Here is a 21,610-nt window from a genome sequence, read left to right as displayed (position 1 = left end):
AAGACCCAGCAACAGCCTCATTAAAGCTATCCAGTCTATAATATGTGATACAACTACCCCACACCTTACAAACCTTACGTGGACACCCCCTACTCTTATTTGTTACTCTTTCCATTGCTATATAGAGTTCCATTCCCTTCTCCATTCAGCCATGGTAGGAGTATCAGGGGCTCCCCCATGTTTAGCCAGGTCCCTTTTAGCTACCACTAATCCCAAGTTGCAAACATTAGTTTCATCCGTGAGAGGTCTAAATCATTCGGTATACCTAAAAGCACGTACTTAAAATCCTCAGGTAGTGACGTACCTAGTATTGTGCTGAGTTTCAGATGTACATTTTGTCAGAGTGAAGGAATGACTCAGAATGTCCACAGTATGTGAAGGAAGGCCCCTCGACTCCCCCTACAGCACAGGCACTCTGGAGGAACTGATCTACCTACTCTATGGAGGCAGACCCTATGATAGTAAGTCCTAAGCAGGATTTTGAACTGGATAAATTGCAGTCTAGATTTTATCTCAACCTCTTGTGGGAACATCAATGCTGCCTTCCAATCCAGGTCTTCTAGTTCACCAACATCAATTTGCCCTGTGGACTGTAGTTTCAGTAGGGTGTTGGGTAGATTATTGTTAATGGTTTCGTGATGTATTTACTATGGGTACTGTATCGATCCCCCTATTTCTGACCCTTGTCTGGTTAATAATTAACTAGCAGCCATTCAACTGCACAAAAACCCGTTATCTGATTAGCCATACAACGGCACAGAAGCCCGTTATCTGATTAGGTCATAGCGCATGCCATCTCATTAGGCAAGCACTATTTCTCCAGCCCCCTAATAGGCATACGGAGTTCTCAAAACAAATCAAACCTACAGCGACCTGGGAAATCCCCGCAGCCATTGTTTTGATTTAGCCGAGAACTTCAGTAAAGAATGTGCGAACGACCAGTTCTTATGACATCCTTATTGACGTATTTATGTCCATCCTTACGTCAATCTCGGCACCTTTCAGGTATAAATAATACCGACATTGCCTTAAGCAAACACACAAGGTGGTGACAAGATTGGAGCAGCGAGACTTGCCGAGGAGCCCAGCTGACAGCGAAGCCCACAGACGCTGCCCCTCCTTTCTGACGCGCTGAGAAAGAGACGCTGCCTTTTCTCCTGCCGAGAAATCCAGCTCCGGCGCTTCCAGCCGCCCTTGCAGGCAGCTGGGATATCAAGCCCTGAGATAGAGATACCAGCCCTCCAGCCTTCTAAATCCCAGGTACTGAACTGAATAACCCCTTGCAGAGAATTCTTGAAGCAGACCCTTGGCAAAGCAAACTTAACTTAAACTGCTACTTATCTACTCCCGCCCACGTATTAGGCTTAGGTCAGGTACATTGGGGTAGGCGTAGTTAGAAGCACCAGTTGAGTACGATTAGTCAATGTATATATGTATGTATCTATTTTATCAATTTTAAGTATCATATGGCTAAGAAACCATATCAATGCTTTTACAGTATTATTTTATAATTCTGTTTTTACTGTATGCACTCTACTTAACAATAAGTATTGCAATAATAGCGATTCATTTCTCTTGTATGAGAAAAGAGACTGATCAATAAATAACATCTTTTATTGAACACGCCCGTCTCTTCCTTTTCTCTACAATCTGGTGAAACTAAGAATGCACTGAACTGACTGAGTAAAATAAGTTGTCTTTTGTTTTCACACGACTCTAGAGATACACTCTTGATTAGGGGAGAGCAAAGTTGTCATGTTCTATGGTTGTCAGAAACTAAATCCCTTCTTGTCTATCCAGGGAGGTTAAACTCCTCCTTGTCTATTCGAGAAAGTTTCTAGTGAACTCTGAGCTAGCTGGCAAACACTAAACTTTAAGTCTAATATCGTCAGTAGAAGACCTAGTTAACCTCTGTCCTACGTCTATACTATTGAAGATATTATTCCAATGCGCAGAGCCTATTGGGATAATAGGAACTACACTACAGTAAGAGACTGCTTTCTCCTGCAATTCACCCATTAAGAGCCTGCCCTCCAGGGAAGCATACTCCGGGAGGTCTGAAGGGATGTGTTCTGCTTTCCAGGCATAGGCGAGCTGTAAATATTAACAGTGTTGTTTGTCATGGAGTTGAAATTCCTTCTGGAGGGACGAAAAGAGCATTAAGGCACCCCCTTCATTTAGGTCATCCACTTTGGAGATACCAATATGGTCCCAAGCTGCTAAACCCTTCAATTCGCCTATTTCTTTAAGGCATCGTCTCACCCACAGTGGAGTTTCTCGGGTGATCTTTTGCTTCCATCCCAGACAGGTGCTAGCTCTGGACCACGCTTCAAGAGTCACTTGGGTAGCTGATAGTAGACCTTTGTTCCTATCCCGCAATAGAAATAGTGATAGTGTGGGGCATTTGAAATCGCGATGCCCAGTAGTAAGCCTGGATATCCGGAAGTGCTATCCCCCTGTTATATGAATTGCGCTGTAGCATTCCGAGAGCTATTCCAGGGTGCCCGATATTTTACAGTAATTTCCTACGTTCACTTTCAATTACGGCTAAAATGTCATGTGGGATTCTGTAATATGTGTTTAGTAGGGAGTATAAAGATTTGGGACGAGAGAGGGAGTATAAAGATTTGGGACGAGTGATCATTTTGAATATCGCTGTCCTTCCTAATATCGTTAAAGGGAGTTTAATCCATGACCATGTGAAAGTCGGCCAGTACCATCCTAACATTATACTCTATGCAGCTCTCTTGGTCGGTTGTGGCATAGATCCCTAATCCGCACATATTAAACAATTGTGTTTCCGGTCTTGACCTTATGAAGAGATCTTTTTTGGCTTGGATTTTAGGAACTTCTTTGTGTAATGGTACTGTACATAGTACCAGGAGATTAGAATCTGGCATTATGGGCTAGGTAGTCGTTTAGAGTTGTATATCACGTAATAAGACCACGGTTGCTTTAAGGACCTTGGCCTTTGAAATGACGCTTGTTACGTAAACGGATGAAACCGTGAGACTAACTGCCGTCTGGAAAGGTTTTCTCCCGCGAATGATACAGCATTTGTAAATATAAGTGTTTTCTATTTTGCCATAAGAACCATGACGTGAGATCAACTTAATATGAGATAGGTTTCCCCTTACGATTTTTGGAATAGCAGTAGGATGTTCGTAACGGATATTAACTTTGAAACCACATGCACACGTTCATCGCGTAGCGTTTGTTATCGGTTGAAACATTGTATCTCACATCATAATCAACATAGCCTTTCACGCTCTTACCCCTGCAACTTCACCCGCGTCTAGGGAGCGCATCAAAAATATTATATAGAATATATGCTGAGCATTAGTAGACAGCAAGGGGTAATTTTGGCAAATCTTTAATTTGGCTAAAATATGACGATGATAACTGAATTCGGAAGATTGTATTTAACCATGAAATGTGTTACCTTAATCAGATTCATTATGCTGAATTCATAACTTTGTACATGGTTATAAAACTTTCTGATGTGTTTTGTTTTATGAATATGTGAAGGACTTGTACTGATTTGTGTTATTCATGTATTTGTTTTGTTTTCAGACCCCCGAGGAAGGTTCGAGTAGGACCTGAAATGCATTGGGTTCACAAGACACTGCTAATGAATGTTTTTTGCATCTGACAATATAAGATGCAAGAAGGATGCTTATATAATAATTCAATTAAGAATAAAACTTTTGATGAAATATCGACAAAGATTCATGTGAACATTATTTGGATATTAATAAGAGGAGAAACATTATGTTTCAATATAAAGGTGCACACATCTAATGGGAAGGAGTTCCAGACCCATACAGCTTTGGATAGATCCCTAAGTACCAGAATCCCTCCTTAGTCACTCTGAGCCTCCCAGGAAGATCTGTTGGGACTGAATGTCCTCCAACAGGGAAAAGAACTGATTTGTCCCAATTTATTGTATACACAGAATGGGCCCCATACTGTTCAAAGGTGTCGGACTGCGGGGATTGACTCCGTTGGCCGAGACAGATATAGCAGGATATCTTCTGCTTATAATGAGATCTTTTCTTCTGGGATCGGGGAAGCATTTACCTGGAATCCCCTGATGTGATGTGCTGGAGCGCACAGACCACACAGCCAGTGGCTCCAGAGTCAAGGCAAAAAGGAGGTGGGATAGAGGGCAGCCCTGACGAGTCCCTCTCCTGATAGGAAATTCTGATGACAACACTCTATTGACTATTACAGCAGCTGTGGGCTCCTTCTGGAGTAGACCAACCCATTCTACAAACTGTGGTCCAAACCCAATTCTTTTCAGAGTTTTTATCATAATAGTCCAGTGTACAACATCAAAGGCCTTTTCGGCGTCCACTGAGACAAACACGCGTGGGTCTTTTCTAGTCTGGACTTCCATCATCTAGGCCTAGATGTAGGTAAATCTCTTTTACCGATTCATAAATACCGAATTTTACCGATTCGGTATTCATGAATTGGTAAATGAGATGTAGGTAAATATTCGGTAATTTTTACCGAATCGGTAGCAATCGATATTTACCGATTCTGTAATTACAGAATCAGTATTTGTCATTGATTCCTATGGGCCTTGAAGCCCTGTTTCGGGCTTGTGTGCCATGTGGCACACAGACATGCCCTTAGGGCATGTCTGTGTGCCACATGGCACAGGTGTACATGCACAGATGTGCATGTACACTGGAATTCGTTATTTACTATGGAATAGTATTCCATGGTAAATAACGATTCGGTAAGGGCCTGTGGCACTGATTACAGTGCCACCTAAATATTGATTTACAGAATCGGTATATTTACCGATTCGGTATTTTACCAATTCTGTAAATTTACCGAATCGGTAAATATACCGATTCTGTACATTTTAAGGCCCCTACATCTCCATTTGCCGTTACCGTCCGGTATTGGCCTACCTACATCTGGCCCCTAGTTATGGAGTCTATGAAGATTCGCTCTGGTGGAGTGTTTGGGCATGAAACTGGACTGGTCTTTGTGGATCAATTGAGAAATAACCCTTATAAGTCTAGTTGCCAGGACGGTGGCCAGAATCTTAGTTTCTATATTGATCAATGAAATCAGCCGATAAGAGCTGCAGGCGGTTGGGGAATACCTGGCCTTATATATATGACCATGATCATGGCTCTGCGCAAGCCAGGTGGAGGAAGCCATCTGTCTTTGCTGTCAGATATAGCTGAAGCAAGTGGGGGCCAGGCTATTAACCTGCTTTTTGAAAAATTCAGCCGAGAGGCCATTTGTTACGGGGTTTTGCCTGAGTTTACTTGGGATATGGTAGCCTGGACTTCAGTAAGGGTGATGTCTGCTTCCAGGGCCATGCGGTCCTCACCAGAGGTAAGTTAATGTCAGTAAGGTAGTCGTCTATCTGGGCAGTTTCTACCAGGGGGCGGTCTTTGTGGACTAACCATACTTTAACACATTCAGAAGATTCAAAGTCAAGTCAAGCCAAGATTTTTGTTTGGTGGGTTGGACAATGCACTCAACACACACATCTCGCCCACTGCATGATTTACCAAAATGGCCCAAGATGTTCAGTGCTACTTGCATATATTAAACTCTAGTTGAATGTATTAGTTCAAGCCCCTAGTGCCACCATAGGTATGGCTTTCCACCAGGTCTGATTTCCTTGCCCCAGTCTGAATGCGTGAGGTGAGTCCTCACACTAGAGATAGGCAATTCACTTGCTCTCTTCTTTAAAAATATTAAAAAGTCCAATTTCTTTTTACATATAATGTCCTTCCCTAAACAAAGACATCCTATTGTGTCTATTTCCTTTACAGCCTGTTCTTCACTTTCCCCCCGGTAGTCAGGTAAGTGGTTTCTGTTTACCTAGTTGTTGAAATGCTTCCCATTCCTGTTTTGATGCATATCTCCTTTTCCTTCTGGCTAACTCAGTTGACCCCTGCCCCCACGGGTGTTATACATGGGCTCACCTGGTGCTATATTTGGTGTTCTGCTCGGTGGGGGCTATTCTGGATGGGCTGAATATTGTCCCAATGTTTCCTCTTTATATTGTGGGGGGCATGTGGTGTGCTGCCCCACATCCTCCCACATATCTTCCTCCTGACCCATACACAGCTCCTGTGTGTGACACGTCTGCAAGATTGTCAGAGTCTTCCGCCCTTTCGTCAGGATCCACTTCTGTTAGATGTGAAGGACATCTAACATGGGCTGCAATTGGAATCCCAAAGAGCATATTATCATGCCCATTATCGCCGTTTTAGCAGCAGTTTTCTGCCGCTAAAACGGCGATAATTTTATCGCCTGTCTTGATAATATGTCCCCTGGTTCGCAGTGTGTCCCTGGTTCGTCCTGAAAGGTGGACAGTCATTCAACAAGAGGGAATTGGGTGTACATTTAGAGTGGATTTTTGAATTGTATTTTTTTAACGTAGGAGAAAAGTAAAGTGCCTGAGACTGGGATAATAACTCCCCTCGTGTGTACATGAAGTAATGTAGATTACCACTTAGTACTCAATTCAATTTAATTCAAATTCTTTATTTGGTCAAATAAAAATAGACCATAAAAGAACATGATATCTGATACAAATCCATAATATAACAATAACAGAAGTACACATTGACATTAATTTAAATACAATTAAAAGTATGATTGCATCAAGTAAGTACTCTAAATGCAGAGTCATTGAACATGCCATGACAGCACATGTATTTAACTCTGGCTCAAATTTGGTAAACCTCATTGTGCGATGTTAAGATTCGCAGCACTGTATATTTCTGAGGAGCTAGAATGACATTTAAAAAAGGTTGCATTTGAAATATGTGTAGTTTGAATCATTTAGTTACATTTGTTAACAGTCAATATAGTTCACAGTTTGTTTAGAAATGTCTACTTTGCAAATGCCTGGGGATCAAAAATATGTTAAAGCTGCTTTTGTTACAGCCTCGACCTAGCAATAACTCTAAATTTGGTAATTACCATGCCTTGGTATTACCTCAACTGAAACTATTTCTTTAAAATCTTGTCCCACCATAACCTCAACTAGAACCATTTAGTTTAAGTCGAGCTCCACCATTACCTCAACTGGAACCATTTAGTTTAAGTCGAGCTCCACCATTACCTCAACTGGAAACAATTTCCTTTAAGTCTGGTCCCACCATTACCTTAACTGAGACCACTTAATAGTCTAGCCTGACTATTACCTCACCTGGGCCCATTTACTTTAAGGCCATCCTGACCATTACTTAAACTGGGAGCATATCTTACAACTTGCCCCCCCATTACCTCAACTGGGACTCTTTATGTTAAGTTTATTCCCAGCATTACCTCAATTGGAATCATTGACTTTAAGTCTAGTCTCACTATTACGGTTGCTGCGACCATTCACTTTAATTCTATTACCAACCAATTTGGATCAGCCAACCCGTGGTAATGGTATGTTGTGAGTATGATGCAAGCTCGCAAATCCTTTGTTTTTCAAACTAAATAATTTTAAGTAAATGTTTTGAAGGTCAACATTTCTAACTAAATTAATCCACTGCAGAGTTTGAAGTTTTAGGGTAAGCAGCACTTTCTACATATACATATGTAAGCAGGCAGAGAGCCTTCAAACCTCCTTTCCACACATGCAGGCTTATAGGCTGAAAATGATAGACCTTAAGCAGTGTGTATTCTTGTACTACGCTCCCCAAAATTAGAACTAGTGATGTGTGCTGGAGTGCAGTACATTAAACTCAGAAGATCTACCCAGACACCCATGTGAATGCAAATCACCTACTCTGGGCACAGAAAGATGGAAGTGATCTTCAAACTCAACAGGCAGACAGAATACAAATGATCTATCTCCCTTGCTATCAGTGTGCAGGTGAGGGAGTCTCTCCACAACTTACTTCACTGAATGGTCTTCATGAAAGTAGCCCTATGTGTTTTAGATTAGACACTCACTTGTCATAGAATTTGAATAAATACTCCTTATTTAAGGCCAGTTGTGACACGGCCTCTCCTGGCATCCTAATCACTGTTACTCATTGGTAACTCCCCATTATCCAATCGTAGCGCACTGGCTTCGGTGAATGAACCACTATGCTTGACATGCATGTCTTAACCAATACTTCTATCCTGATGAAAGGTTCATGCATGCTCTTACCATATACAAACACAGGCAGGAAATATCCAGCTGGAACAGTCATGGTAGTCGCAAAGAGAAGCAGGAAAAACTGCAAAGAGACAAACATGAAGAATATGAATATAAGGCTTGGGCCGCAACACTGTTCCCACATATCTACTATTCATGCTACAAAAAATCAGCCATAAACAACCACCATCAAAGCAAGGCTGGGCGCCACCCAAGCTCCACTGAGAGGGTTCATCGGGGTATGTGCAGCTATACCATCTCAAGGTGGCTTGTCGGGATTGAATGGACAGGTACCATAGCAAGAGTGGAGCCCTCCAGGGAAAGGTCAACGACTGAAGGGACATAGAGGCTAAGCTTCTTGTCCTACTTGGAGTAGAATCTCCACAGGAGACAAGGGATAAAGAACAGTGAAGCAGAATGTGCCCGTGTTGGATACAGATTGTGATGCAAACCACTGAATAACTCCATAGTCTCACCAAGGAACCTTACCCCACTATGATTCTGCAGTGTTTTCCGAACTTGCTCTTGATATATACTTTGTAGCCTTAGAGGCCAAATAATTTTATAATCTGCATTTAATCCTAGCCGTTGCTTTGAGACAAATGGCTAAATATTGGAGTTTTTCATGGGGTCCTCATCTTTTCTTTCACCTTCTGATTTCAGTGTAAGACATTACCCTCAAAATGTATTTTACATAGCTGTAAAACACAGCGCAGTGAACACTGAGGTAGTCAAAACACTTGCTGAAAGTCATCCTGGTACATAAAACGCTGCGCCGAAGAAGCGTTTCTCCTTTACTGGCATCTACTGGAAATTCACATGCCAAAATGTCTCTCTTTTACTAGACTCTTCTGTACGTTCATATGCTTAAGAGCTTACAGTCCTGAGTCATGGGAAGGATTCTAATGCTCTGTAAGACGTTTCTTCATTTACTTAATATTATGAAAACAACTTACCAAGCCAATTGTGTATCCTGGGGACCCTAGTTTGTTTCCAAAAACACCCCAGTACCACCCTGGTCCAAGCTCGCATTTGGAATAGCAGTTTCCAGCCCCTTCCTATCAGCTCCTTCCATGCTCTGCTTTCAGGCCCAGTGATGGAACACTTGGCTCAGGGATCCTATAATCTCCTTTATGGCTTCCAGGACTTTCTTCTAGTAGATTTACACCTTAGTGCAGTCCCAACAAACATGTATGGCGGTGATCCACTTACCCGCATCCCCTCCAACATACCTGGGAACAACTTGTGATTTTTTTCAGGTACCATGATCACCCTGCCATGTCTTTAATCACAGATTCCCTGTGTGTCACTGTATCTACCCAGAACTGTTCCCAAGCCTCGTAGTTTAGTTCCTTGCCTAATGTTTTTATTCACCTTTTCATATAACCCAATTGTTCTTGTTCTTGTGGGCCACTAACCAATTTATGCAGGTCCGAGATAAAACTCTTGACGCATGCATAGGTAGTAATGAACTTCAGAAAGGTGGTTTTGTCTCTGTTAGCCGCTTCCTTGCCCACAAAAGCCAACAAAAACGCTGTAAAGCATCTCTTTCTATGCCTTGAAACTGTCCCCTTTTGGGCTGTCCTTAAGTCCAAATTGTCAATGCCTGGTATGACTGGTGATGAAAACACGTATAACTCTTTCGTGACAGCTATCACATCCAGCCAGCGGTGTACAGAATATTGGAATGTACCACAATGATCATAGCCTACTGCTTCTGGGCAACCATACCATGTCCCACAGTGGGCTCTGTCCATTGGAGTCCAGTGTCTGTCTGAATATTTCAAAGACAGTTTGCCTATTATCAGAAGTTGTGCAGCAGTATAAAAGTCCTTTATTACTGGGAAACCCCAAGACACTCATGTTTATAGATGCTGTCACCGATTTTGTTGCCTGTTGCGGTGGTTTCTCCTGCCGTACAAGGTCCATCAAGGCCTTTTGGACTGTTTGGAACATTGTGTTATCAATTCCGATTGGGAGTGCATTTAATACGTATAGGAGCTACGGTATCGCTGACATTTTGGCCCCTGTTATCCTGCACAACAAAAGGCATACAGGCGTTTCCATTTGAGATCTGTCCTGCTGGCCTTTAACGTAGGGTTTAAAGTGGCTTCCTTCAACTTGTTAACTCAGGGTGTTATGTATATTCTAAAGTACTTGAGTTTCTTTGACCTTATCTTGAAAAGAGTGACAGTTTACAAACTCTGTTTAGTTACCCCGTTCACGCCTGTCAGCAGCAACTCCGCCTTGTCCATATTTATTAGAGATCCAAAGGCCTCTCCAAACCTTCGATGTAAGTTCAGCAGGTGAACGGCCCAAGCAGCTCCATCATGGATATCAAGACATCATCTACAAAGAGTGACATCTTATGTTTGTACCACAAAACTAATCTCTTATTCCTACTGCTTGTCTCATGGCTATTGCTAGTGGTTTTAGCCTGATCAAGGAACTAAGTTGAAGATGTTGTCCCCTCAATCCGGAGGATACCTTAACTTTCTGGATTGTATACTGTGCCCTTCGGGAATGTGGGAAGCCTGAGGCAGCACGTGAAACTAATTAACGTATTGAAGGGTCTGCAATTCATGGCCTCTGCCTCTATATGTGTGGATAAATCATATTTTTCTTCCTGGTCATTATAGCACCAAGGACCACTCCTAATTCCACACCTAAATTCTCCCTTGATGCAGTGCTGTGCAGCATTATGCTGAGTGGAGTTGAGGGTACTAAAATAACTATACCATGGAAGGAAGGTATAATTTGTTTAACAATGAAAACGTGTTACTGGGAATTGTGGGTGTTTGCCACTGATGCACTCAGGAAGACCATTAAAGCAAATTGTAACATCTACTGCAATCAGCAGTGCCACACCTACCTTGAGGACTACAAAGAAGGTCAACATCTCCAGGCTGGAAAGTCCTGGATGGGTCCACTGCAGCCAGGTGTCATTGTACGTAGGGTTGGGAGGTTGCCTGGTGCTGTTTGTCACTGATAGCTCTTCGATACCCCAGGTCACATTGTTGAAAAATGTCTCCAAATGCTCCTTCATGGAAAGCTAAGAGTAGAAAAAGAGAGAGTCACATCCCCACATGAAGCAGAGGAGAACATATTGCTGCCAATTTTTATGAAAGACAATGTACTTGTAATGCTAATTGTCCATCATGGGTCTCATCATTAAACTAACAAATGTTGAATATCACCATCCATTTGTGAGTTTCAGAAGCACCTTTATAAAGAGAAAGTTCCCTTCCCCAAAAACTCTATTCTAATTATGCATGGGTTTATCTATCAGCGAACACATTGCACATTGAACCATAGCAGGACAGATGGGATGAGTTACCACAGGGTTACATAGAACCTTGGTCACATTGATCCCATAGGATGGTCATGTATGGACAATGTATTTATAGTTTTGAGGCTGCGCATGAGGGGACAATCTACTGGTGGTTGTCCATACATGACCATGCTATAGGACCATGCTATAGGATCAGTGTGACCATGGTTCTATGTATCCCTGTGGTAACTCATTCCATCTGTCCTGCTATGTTTCAATGTATAATCAGAAAATACAATAAGTTTAACTATAACGCTAAAGAGTCACTGCGATACTTCTATCAGTGGTGATAGAGTTAGTATGTACAAATGCAAATCTGTAAACACAGCATAATGATGCATGACAACCATAGTCCCTTGATATGTACCACGAAACGGTAAAGCACTATCCTGCTCATGCCATTGGGCAGTTGCTCCAATAGAGCCATTATCAGCTCTCCTGTTTCTAATAATTTTGATGTATTTTTTGGGTTACAGTATCCAAGTATATTGATGTTTCCTTTTATGGTTCAATGTGCATAATGTATAATCAGAAATTACCTAAAATGCAAAGGAGTCACTGAGATACTTCTATCAGATGTGATAGAGTTAATATGTACAAATCCAACCTGTAAACACAGCGTTATAATGCTTGTCAGTCATAGTCTCATAATGTGTATTACTAAACAGTAAAGCTCTATCATGCACATGACATGGGGCAGTTGTTCCTAAAAAGTCATACTGTGCAGCATAGACAGTACTTGATTGTCCAACTATCATTAACCAAGTTGGTCTTTCTGGAGTCAAGGCTTGCTCTATCTTAATTGAAAACTGTTGGTCCTAATTGTTTTTTTTGGGAGAATTCTCCACCACAGAAATACTCTAAAATCAGGCACCCTGACCACTCTAAGAAGGCAGCCACTGCACAATACCTACACCCACACATCAGGGTGCTGTACGTATCATCTTCTTTCTCTATTTCTATTACGAATGGGAAAGCAAGGTCAGAACGGGTCAGAGCATTAACACTCTACAGACCCTACCGATCATCGAACTGAGACATCTTCGTTATCGGAGTAAGTACTGCTCTGCTCTGCACAAGACGAGATTGGTTATCACTGGCAGCGATCTCCAATATAATTAATACAATTTTCTGCACGGTGAGCTGATAACACTGCTTGGCAAATTATCACCAATCGTCTCTCGTGGACAATCAATCTAATATTTCCCCTTTTATGTCTCTAGGTTACTGTACCTGCCTACAACAGACGCATTCAACGATAAGGGCTCAAGCTTGAAGAGTCCTTCTGCATGGTGATTGAAAATTCCTCGCCCGGCACCATGCCCACCTTTTAATTAAAGCTGTGTACTATAAACACCATTCTTACCCCCCTTTCATAGGGATTGTGCCTATATCATAACAGCCACCCAGATTCGTTGAACTGAGGGTGCAGACTAATGGTAATTTGAAGAAATTGCCAGGTAACCTGGCACTCACGACAGGAAGTTAAGTACCAGTAGGTAAGCCTTGCTCCCTCTTACCCTTACATTACTCCTTAAATACCTCACTAACACCATATCATATTTACAGTCCCCAGAATGTCTCTGTCCTGAAAAGACCTCCATATCCATAGTAGGGTCGAAACGCCGGTGGCAACCTATAAGGATAGTCTTGAGAGCACTAGAAAAATAAATCTGGTCCTTGATATGAAATACTGTATCAGAATCACAGAAGACATCCTTTTTACTCCAATAAACTGGTTTTCAATAAAAGTCACTTGTGTTTTACTACATGTTTTTTATGGTCTCTTCACTGGGGTCACATAAGTCACCTTTTCTCTAATTTTTCAATATTTGTGCAATCTTTAACAATATATGTTGTGTTATATGAGAAGTTGTTTTTAATTCTCTTTTTTATTAAGCTTTTTGGCAATTAAAATAAAGTTTACTCACTTCGGCTTAAGCGAGTATTAACTATTAATTCTTTTTGGGCTATTTCATTTATAAAAATTAAGTAAATACTACAATGTGGAAATTAAATTACACCTCAAGATTGTAGTGATCCATCTTTAGGCTCATGAGAGAGTCATTGCAAGAAATCGTATAATTGAATCCTAAACTCTGTTATTTATGCCTGGAAAAACACGTTTTTTGTTCAAAGAGAACTCTGTAGCCACTTGGTACGCACCTAACCAAAAATAGTGCCCACTGCAAACAGTCTTCCACCTCATGGGGTTTACCACCACTAACAGCACACTTCCCCTGTGGCAAGTGCAATACATTCTATCTTTCTGCACCAACCAAAACCAGTGGCTTTGGTATGGGGACCCTGTGGAGACTTATGAAACATACTAACTGCAACTTGAGTACTGTAATACACATGATTCCTGTCCATGTAGGCTAAAGTATATTGGAATGATCACCAACAAGGGTCACAGACGTAAATGTGCTTCGATGTATAGGGATGTGGAAATATGCATCGTGAAGATCCAGAGAAATTAGGTAATCTCCCCCGTGGGTCATCAAGAGTACTTCTTGTAGCATTATTCTGCAGAGACTGCTATTTCATGAACTTCTTCAGACCTCTGTAGCCTAGAATCGGTCTCCAGGGTCCTCTTTTCTTCTCTATCAAAGAGAATCTGGAATAAAATCCCTGTTTTTCTGGGATCTTAGGACCATCTCTATCGCTGTCTTGAGGAGGATAATTTCCTTTCGTAGCGCCTTCAAGTGAAGGTGATTTTGCTTCTTGGGTGGGCAGGCAGGCAGGTGGTTTCTATAGACATTTTAATGTATGTCCTAAGTGTACAACCTGCAGTCCGATGTTGTGGACTCCCATGAGGGGGCAAAGGGGACATTTTGTCCCTCACTTGCTGAGATTGAGTTGTTAGGTGGGCAGCTGCTGAGAGTCAAGTTCTCTTCTGGTTGCTGTTGGAGAGCGACTGAGAGGGGGGGTTCCTTTTCTGTCCGTACGATCTGCCATACCCCTGTCTCTGGTTTCGGTTGGGTGTATATCCCCGGTCATGTTTGGTTTGTCATTGGGGATGATATGATTGCTGCCAGAAAAGCTTCTGCATTGGGACATCAATACTGCAGTACTCCTATGGATTTTGCCCACTACCCTGTCTGTCCTAATGTTTTGTAGGGCATCATACACATATTTTCCAGAGTGAATCCGTCAAATGGTAAATTGAGGATCTTTGCTTGAACCTCTGGATGGAAAGCTGTACATCTCAGCCATTCCTGCCATTTCAAAACAGCTGCACCTGCCAGCCGGCATAAACCTGCATTGGACATGTCGATTGATGCCTCAATGATAGCTGCAGATGTTGTTACTCCTTCTATGACAATTGCCTTTGCAGTTTCTTTTTGTCGTCCGGGATGAGCTGAAGTAGTGGCAGGATGTTATGCCACATCTGGTGATTGCAATGGCTTAATAATGCTATAATTAGCAGGTTTAACAGATGTTGCCACCTTTGAACTAATCCTGCAGCCCAAATTATCTATCCATTGGCTGTCTATGTCCAGAGGTGCTGATGATGCCGTGATCTGGTTCATTGACCAGCGTTGGACCACTGATGTTATGACAGAGTCTGGTTTTGGATACACATAAGGCAGACAGAGGCCAAATCTGTGGCCCTGTACTTTTTCTCCAGTCGTGGTGTCACTGCTGGAACCATAGCAGGGGTTTTCATCAATCTTATGCCTACTGCCAATACAAAGTCCAGAATGGGTATGGAGTGTGTGGTCTTACATGGCTGTTCTTTAAAATCACAAAGAAAGAATTGCTGCTTAACTTATGTCATTGGTAAATTGTGAATTTGGTAGCTGTCTACTTCAGTGCTTGAAATCGGGCTACGTAGTCCAGGGGTGAATCTACTTGGGTGGGTGATTTGTACCCCTGCTTGGGTATGACTTTTCTCATTCATCATTATCTCTGCCATCTTCCTGTGGGAGTTCAACTTCTTCAGCTTTCAAATCCAAATACACAGAATCTGATGAGACGTCACCCCCCATGTCCCTAGACGTTTAAGATAGAAATGCAACAGACATCTACAAGACTTCTGGGTCCCTACCGTAATGTGGAGGACCATAAGAGCAAAGAAGGTTGTCAGCTAAGAAGATCGGTGGCTATTAATCATACAGCTGATACATTTCCTTTTCATCGAAGTCTTACTCAAACTCATGGAGATACTGCACATCCAGTTGTGTAGGACTGTAGGCAGTCTCAGAGGTGTCTTGGTCGCTTAGACCTGCCTTAAGTTCAGAGTCCTGAATCTGGATGGGCAAGTTTGTCGTCACCTTGATGGGAGAAAATGTAGCTGTAGGAAAGCCCATAGTGGATGATGTTGTTGTCGACAGCTCCCCGGTTGACATGCTATTTTGATGGTGTAGTCGTTGATGGCATTGTCATTGACAGCAGCTGGAAGGTCATCTTTGGTGTGGTTGTCAAAGATGTAATCGTCAACTGTGGTATCGCCATCAATGATGCTGTCATCGTTGACGGCATCATCGTCGACTATGATCTCCTCACAGTCATCGAAGAGGCTTGTCCCATGGGTAACAATGGGAATGCTACTAATGACAATGGTCTTTTCATCACCGATGATGCTGACTTAAAAGTCACCAGTGATGTCTCCAGGAGAGCCAGGACATCATTACAATTTGATTTCCAGGCTCTTTTTTTCCAGAGGTTGGTGTTCGTCCTTCCTGTACTGTTTTTCAGAGAAAACTCCTGTTTTTTCCTGTGAGGAGGTGGCTGCAGGTGCTTTAGAGAACAAACAGATCTGGAAACTTTTCATGTTTACTTTTTTGCAATGCCTTCATGGAAATACTTGCTGGAGCACTTTTTACTGTATCATCCGCAGGTAAGGGGGCATCCTCCTTAAAGAGTATTTTTCTTCTCCTCCAAGACAAATAGTATCAACCTTCTCTTTCCATTATTCAGAGGTTTACGAGGAAAAGTCCTACAAATGTCACAGCATGAAGCCTTGTGTGTTGGATACAGGCAATAAATGCATGGTTCATTTGGCCATCAGTATAGATCTTTTTGTCCACAGATACAGCAGGATTTGAAAATAATGTTTTTTTCTCTGTCAGTCATGATGACAATCGGTGAGAGAGAAAAGATCTCCCTGACCCAGAAAGCTGAGATTACTCCGAAATGATTTACCCTAAAAACACGTTACAGTTGTCTGAACACTGAAGGCAGTACTGGTTGATTCTAGGGTCCCAGAAAAGGTAACAGGGGAGGTAGGAGCAGACCTCTCCTTGTGGACTCTCTCGCACTTCATTAATAGCAGATATCTATGCTTTGGTGGCCTCCCCAGGAAGTAGGAGAGCTAGCAACTCTACCTCATTGACTGAAGTTAGGATAATTTCAAATGTTGTGAATGTGCAACTAAACAGACATTGTTGTTGAGGAGTTTGGCCATTTTAACACTGTTTACAACTATTCAAGATTACCAGGGAATGATTTCAAGTATGTAAATATATGGAAGGTCCAGTGCTGGAGAAAGTGGGCTTTATCTATACATAGAATAGACTTTTGTGGGCTTTGGGTCAGCCACTTGCTCCTAACTGGATGGCTTTTTGCCTCTCTCACTTTCCTGCTTCTTATTCGCTGACCTTCCTCCCTGTTGTTTTGTTTTTCCTGCTTCTGGAGCATGTCTTCTTTACGAGCTTGTCTTTCACTGCTTGCATCCAGGAATCCTCATTTTTTCCTGTTCTTCTAGCACTCAATGCAAGTGCATGCTTTCTTGCTCTCTCCTCTTGTGGTGCGTTCTCTCTTCATTTTCCCTCCCAAACTCTCCGTGTTGTTCTCCACGTCTTCCAGCTATTCATTTTTGCTTCTTGCAGCCTCAACAACAAGACAAAAGAGCCCAAGGGCTCCACTCCTGAGTTGTTCCTACAGCTTCCCTGCTACCCCAGCCACTCGACAGCATTGACTTCACCCCCATAGCTCAACACATGCTCCTCAACTGCTTCCCTGTCGCTTACAGGTGCATTCTTTTTTAAACATTAAGAATGATTTGAGGGCCCAGCAGCTCCAATTTGCTGCAGACATGCTCCTTTCTCAAATCATGCCTTCCCGCATATTTTCTTCATTTCCATATTTACCAATCCATGATAGGTGCCCTTAATCTCTGAACGGAAAATAACATGGTGATTGCCTCATGCCGCATGCACACTCATGCGTGATGACATATGCATTCATACACATAATCATAATTTTCTTTTTTTTTTAGCCAATGCTGTTCAGCATCAGCAAATACGTATTTTTTCTTTTGACCGACACCCCATCAGCAAAAAACATTAGGAAAGCCAACAGCTCTACATTGCTTTTAAAAGGCGCGACCCATTGGGTTTGTCAATGCTTGTTTATTATTGCTGCATTTCTGTACCCATTCAAATTCATGCCTTTCGACCTGTTTTTTTTGTTTTAATAACGTCAACCAGAAACAATATTTTAGCTTTAATTTTCCATTTGTTTCCATTTCTTTTTCTACCTGACCTTAAAAAAAAAGTAGTTCACGGTGCTTATTACAGAGGCATACCTGTAAACATTGTTTTAGAGCCTCTTACCTGGAGATGAAATATGGTTGTAATGGTTGTGGCAAACAATGTTGATTCCACGATGGAAACCATACATTTGAGGTCGATGCAACTCATGAAGGGGACATCAATGAATTGCAGGAAATGTGGGGACATTTTGAGCAGGTGTAAAAAATTGAAAAAAATGGGACAAAGAAGGTCGTCTCTGCTTACCCGAGAACCGATGTACTGCCCAAGGCCATGTGGGAAGGTGATACTGGACAGAACTAGTGCCACGAACCCAGCGTACAAGATTTTGCTGTGAATACAAACATCAACACAATTGAGTTCCTTTCTGCGGATACAAACCTCAGACACACTTTCTATTTCTATTTTCAGGACACATCGGTGTTACTTTTACTGACTTCTTCAGCACTAAACCCAGGGAGTCTGCCGGGCGCCTGAATTCACAAAGCCTCATATGAAGGTAAAATCACTTTGGTTGGGAGAAGATATGCAAGGCATGGTCCACACATCAGTGGGCACATTAGAAATATTCTGAATCATTATTAGACAAACAAGCACAATCAAGGAGGTCGGTTTATGGGGTCAGGTTCCCTGGAAGGAAGTTCCAGAGGGACTGACCTATAACACAGAAGGCCCATCCTTTCAGAGATTTGACGGAAGCGATTATTTGTATAATAAGGATAAAAAATAAGATACTATGCGATGAATGTGGATGTATAAACATGCATGTAAAGCACGCACGGCCAAAGAAAGACATAAATGACATCATATGACACAGGGGGATGTGCGGCACCATGGACAGATGACAGCTGTCTGTGTCTGCATTGACCAGAGCTGAGGTGGTTGTGGATTACTGGCAGTATCTTGTGGGGAAACCCTTAGCCCACCTTCCAATGCTGGCTTTGTCACATAAGCAGAACTCGTAGATGATTGGCTGCTGGGGGGAGGGGGTTCTAAGATTAGATTATGTTCTCGTCAGCTTACTCCCGATGGCCACAACGACAACAGGAGGAGCAAAGGAAAGGATAGTTGAAAGAGTGTTGATGGGGAATGCCTCCTCTCTGCAGGAGTGACAGCCGGATGGATGTGATGCCCGTCCTCTCTATTCTTGTGTTTCCCTGTCTCTGCAGTATTTCTTCTGATGGCGTTCCTCTCTATTCCTGTGTTTGCCCCACCTCTGCAGTATTTCTTCTGATGGCCTTCCTCTCTATTCTTGTGCTTCCACATCTCTACAGTATTTCTTCTGATGGCATTCCTCTCTATTCTTGTGTTAGGCCCGCCTCTGAAGTATTTCTTCTGATGGCGTTCGTCTCCATTCCTGTGTTTACCCCACCTCTGCAGTATTACTTCTGATGAACTTTCTCTCTATTCTTGTGCTTCCACATCTTTGCAGTATTTTTTCTGATGGCGTTCCTCTCTATTCTTGAGTTTGCCAAGCTGCTGCAGTATTTCTTCTGATGGCCTTCCTCTCTATTCTTGAGTTTGCCAAGCTGCTGCAGTATTTCTTCTGATGGCCTTCCTCTCTATTCTTGAGTTTGCCAAGCTGCTGCAGTATTTCTTCTGATGGCCTTCCTCTCTATTCTTGAGTTTGCCAAGCTGCTGCAGTATTTCTTCTGATGGCCTTCCTCTCTATTCTTGAGTTTGCCAAGCTGCTGCAGTATTTCTTCTGATGGCGTTTCTCTCTATTCTTGTGTTTGCCCCACAGCTGTAGTATTTCTTCTGATGGCGTTCCTCTCTGTTCTTTTGTTTGCCCCACCTCTGCAGTATTTCTTCTGATAGCCTTCCTCTCTAGTCTTGTATTTGCCCCACTGCTGTAGTATTTCTTCTGATGGCGTGCCTCTCTATTCCTGTGTTTGCCCCACCTCTGCAGTATTTCTTCTGATGGCCTTCCTCTCTATTCTTGTGCTTCCACGTCTCTGCAGTATTTCTTATGATGGCCTTCCTCTCTATTCTTGTGCTTCCACGTCTCTGCAGTATTTCTTCTGATGGCGTTCCTCTCTATTCCTGTGTTTGCCCCACCTCTGCAGTATTTCTTCTGATGGCCTTCCTCTCTATTCTTGTGCTTCCACGTCTCTGCAGTATTTCTTCTGATGGCGTTCCTCTCTATTCCTGTGTTTGCCCCACCTCTGCAGTATTTCTTCTGATGGCCTTCCTCTCTATTCTTGTGCTTCCACATCTCTACAGTATTTCTTCTGATGGCGTTCCTCTCTATTCTTGTGTTAGGCCCGCCTCTGAAGTATTCCTTCTGATGGCGTTCGTCTCCATTCCTGTGTTTGCCCCACCTCTGCAGTATTACTTCTGATGAACTTTCTCCCTATTCTTGTGCTTCCACATCTTTGCAGTATTTTTTCTGATGGCGTTCCTCTCTATTCTTGAGTTTGCCAAGCTGCTGCAGTATTTCTTCTGATGGCGTTTCTCTCTATTCTTGTGTTTGCCCCGCCTCTGCAGTATTTCTTCAGATGGCGTTCCCCTCTATTCTTCTTGTGTTTGCCATGCTGCTGCAGTATTTCTTCAGATGGCCTTCCTCTCTATTCTTGTGCTTCCACATCTCTACAGTATTTCTTCTGATGGCGTTCCTCTCTATTCTTGTGTTTGCCCCACCTCTGCAGTATTTCTTCAGATGACGTTCCCCTCTATTCTTCTTGTGTTTGCCATGCTGCTGCAGTATTTCTTCTGATGGCGTTCCTCTCCATTCCTGTGTTTGCCCCACCTCTGCAGTATTACTTCTGATGGACTTTCTCTCTATTCTTGTGTTTGCCCCGCCTCTGCAGTATTTCTTCGGATGGCCTTCCTCTCTATTCTTGAGTTTGCCATGCTGCTGCAGTATTTCTTCTGATGGCCTTCCTCTCTATTCTTGTGTTTGCCCCGCCTCTGCAGTATTTCTTCGGATGGCCTTCCTCTCTAATCTTGTGTTAGCCCCGCTGCTGCAGTATTTCGTCTGGTGACTTTCCTGTCTATTGTCGCATTTGCCTCGCCTCTGCAGTATTTTTTCTGATGGCCTTTCTCTCTATTCTTGTGCTTGCCCTGTCTCTCCCGTATTTCTTCCGATGGCCTTTGTCTCTATTCTTGTGTTTCCCTGCCTCTGCAGTATTTCTTCAGATGACGTTCCTCTCTATTCTTGTGTTTGCCATGCTGCTGCAGTATTTCTTCTGCAGGCCTTCCTCTCTATTCTTGTCTTTGCCCCTCTTTTGAAGTATTTCTTCTGATGGCGTTCCTCTCTATTCCTGTGTTTGCCCCGCCTCTGAAGTATTTCTTCTGATGGCGTTCCTCTCTATTCTTCTGTTTGCCCCACCTCTGCAATATTTCTTTTGATGGCCTTCCTCTCTATTCTTGTGCTTCCACGTCTCTGCAGTATTTCTTCTGATGGCCTTCCTCTCTATTCTTGTGTTTGCCCCACAGCTGTAGTATTTCTTCTGATGGCGTTCCTCTCTGTTCTTTTGTTTGCCCCACCTCTGCAGTATTTCTTCTGATAGCCTTCCTCTCTAGTCTTGTGTTTGCCCCACTGCTGTAGTATTTCTTCTGATGGCGTTCCTCTCTATTCCTGTGTTTGCCCCACCTCTGCAGTATTTCTTCTGATGGCCTTCCTCTCTATTCTTGTGCTTCCACGTCTCTGCAGTATTT

The 21,610-nt window shown here is 42.7% G+C and overlaps 1 protein-coding gene across 2 annotated transcripts in view; it reads right to left on the bottom strand.

Annotated features, from left to right (window-relative positions):
• LOC144799931 (chloride channel protein ClC-Kb-like) overlaps positions 1-21,610 on the bottom strand; it is a 238,100-nt gene that overhangs the window by 91,214 nt on the left and 125,276 nt on the right. For both annotated transcript variants that reach the window (XM_078671560.1, XM_078671561.1), the window contains exons 10-12: positions 18,197-18,281; positions 10,995-11,174; positions 8,135-8,204 (exon numbers count right to left, since the gene is read on the bottom strand). In XM_078671560.1, the coding sequence (XP_078527686.1) occupies positions 8,135-8,204; positions 10,995-11,174; positions 18,197-18,281 (335 nt within the window). The remainder of the gene's footprint in view (positions 1-8,134; positions 8,205-10,994; positions 11,175-18,196; positions 18,282-21,610) is intronic.

This window comes from Lissotriton helveticus, chromosome 12, assembly GCF_964261635.1.
Source record: "Lissotriton helveticus chromosome 12, aLisHel1.1, whole genome shotgun sequence".
NCBI lineage: Eukaryota > Metazoa > Chordata > Amphibia > Caudata > Salamandridae > Lissotriton > Lissotriton helveticus.
Note: the sequence above shows the minus strand (reverse complement) of the source record. Positions and strands in the feature narration are given on the sequence as shown.